General features: G+C 63.9%; 1 protein-coding gene across 1 annotated transcript in view; it reads right to left on the bottom strand.

The window, feature by feature from the left end:
• Window positions 1-215, bottom strand: part of LOC103610244 (saoe class I histocompatibility antigen, A alpha chain-like) — a 5272-nt gene extending 5057 nt beyond the window's left edge. The window contains 1 exon segment of the mRNA XM_008594446.1: window positions 143-215. Coding sequence (XP_008592668.1) covers window positions 143-215 — 73 coding nt within the window.
• Between the last annotated feature and the right edge of the window lie 339 nt (window positions 216-554).

Raw genomic sequence — 554 nt, 5'->3', positions numbered from 1 at the left:
TGGGAGAAGGGCTGAGACAGGCGGGGAAGAGTCTTGGTCGGGGTCACTGGAGACGCGGCTTCCCCGGGTCCTGCGCCCCCGCCGGGCGGTCCCCTCGCTCCTGTCCCCGCAGAGGCCGTTTCCCTCACGACCCCGCACTCACCCGCCCGGGTCTCGGTCAAGACCAGGGCCCCCGAGAGCAGCATTAGGAGGGTTTGGGGAGTCATGACCCCCATTCTCGGGGGTTGGTGAGAATGTGAGCCCTGCTGTTCCGTGAGGACTTTATAACTGGGAACCGCGGCGACGCTGATTGGCTTCTCTAGAATCCGGACACGCAATGGGAGTGAGGACTGGGGCCGCGTCACGAGTGTCCGGGCAGAAGAACCCGACACAGGTTGTGAGAGGGAGAAGTGGAACTCCGGGGACATGGGGATCCCCAGTACTCGGCTTCCCTGCCAGAAACCACCCTCGGGCCTGAGACCCTGAGACCCTCGCCTGGGGACCTGGGACTTATCCCTGACCCCTTTTCATGGGCACCTAGTGATCTTCTTCACATGGTCTCCCTGCGTCCTGGC

This window comes from Galeopterus variegatus, unplaced genomic scaffold (genome assembly GCF_000696425.1).
Source record: "Galeopterus variegatus unplaced genomic scaffold, G_variegatus-3.0.2 Scaffold10812, whole genome shotgun sequence".
Taxonomy (NCBI): domain Eukaryota; kingdom Metazoa; phylum Chordata; class Mammalia; order Dermoptera; family Cynocephalidae; genus Galeopterus; species Galeopterus variegatus.
Note: the sequence above shows the minus strand (reverse complement) of the source record. Positions and strands in the feature narration are given on the sequence as shown.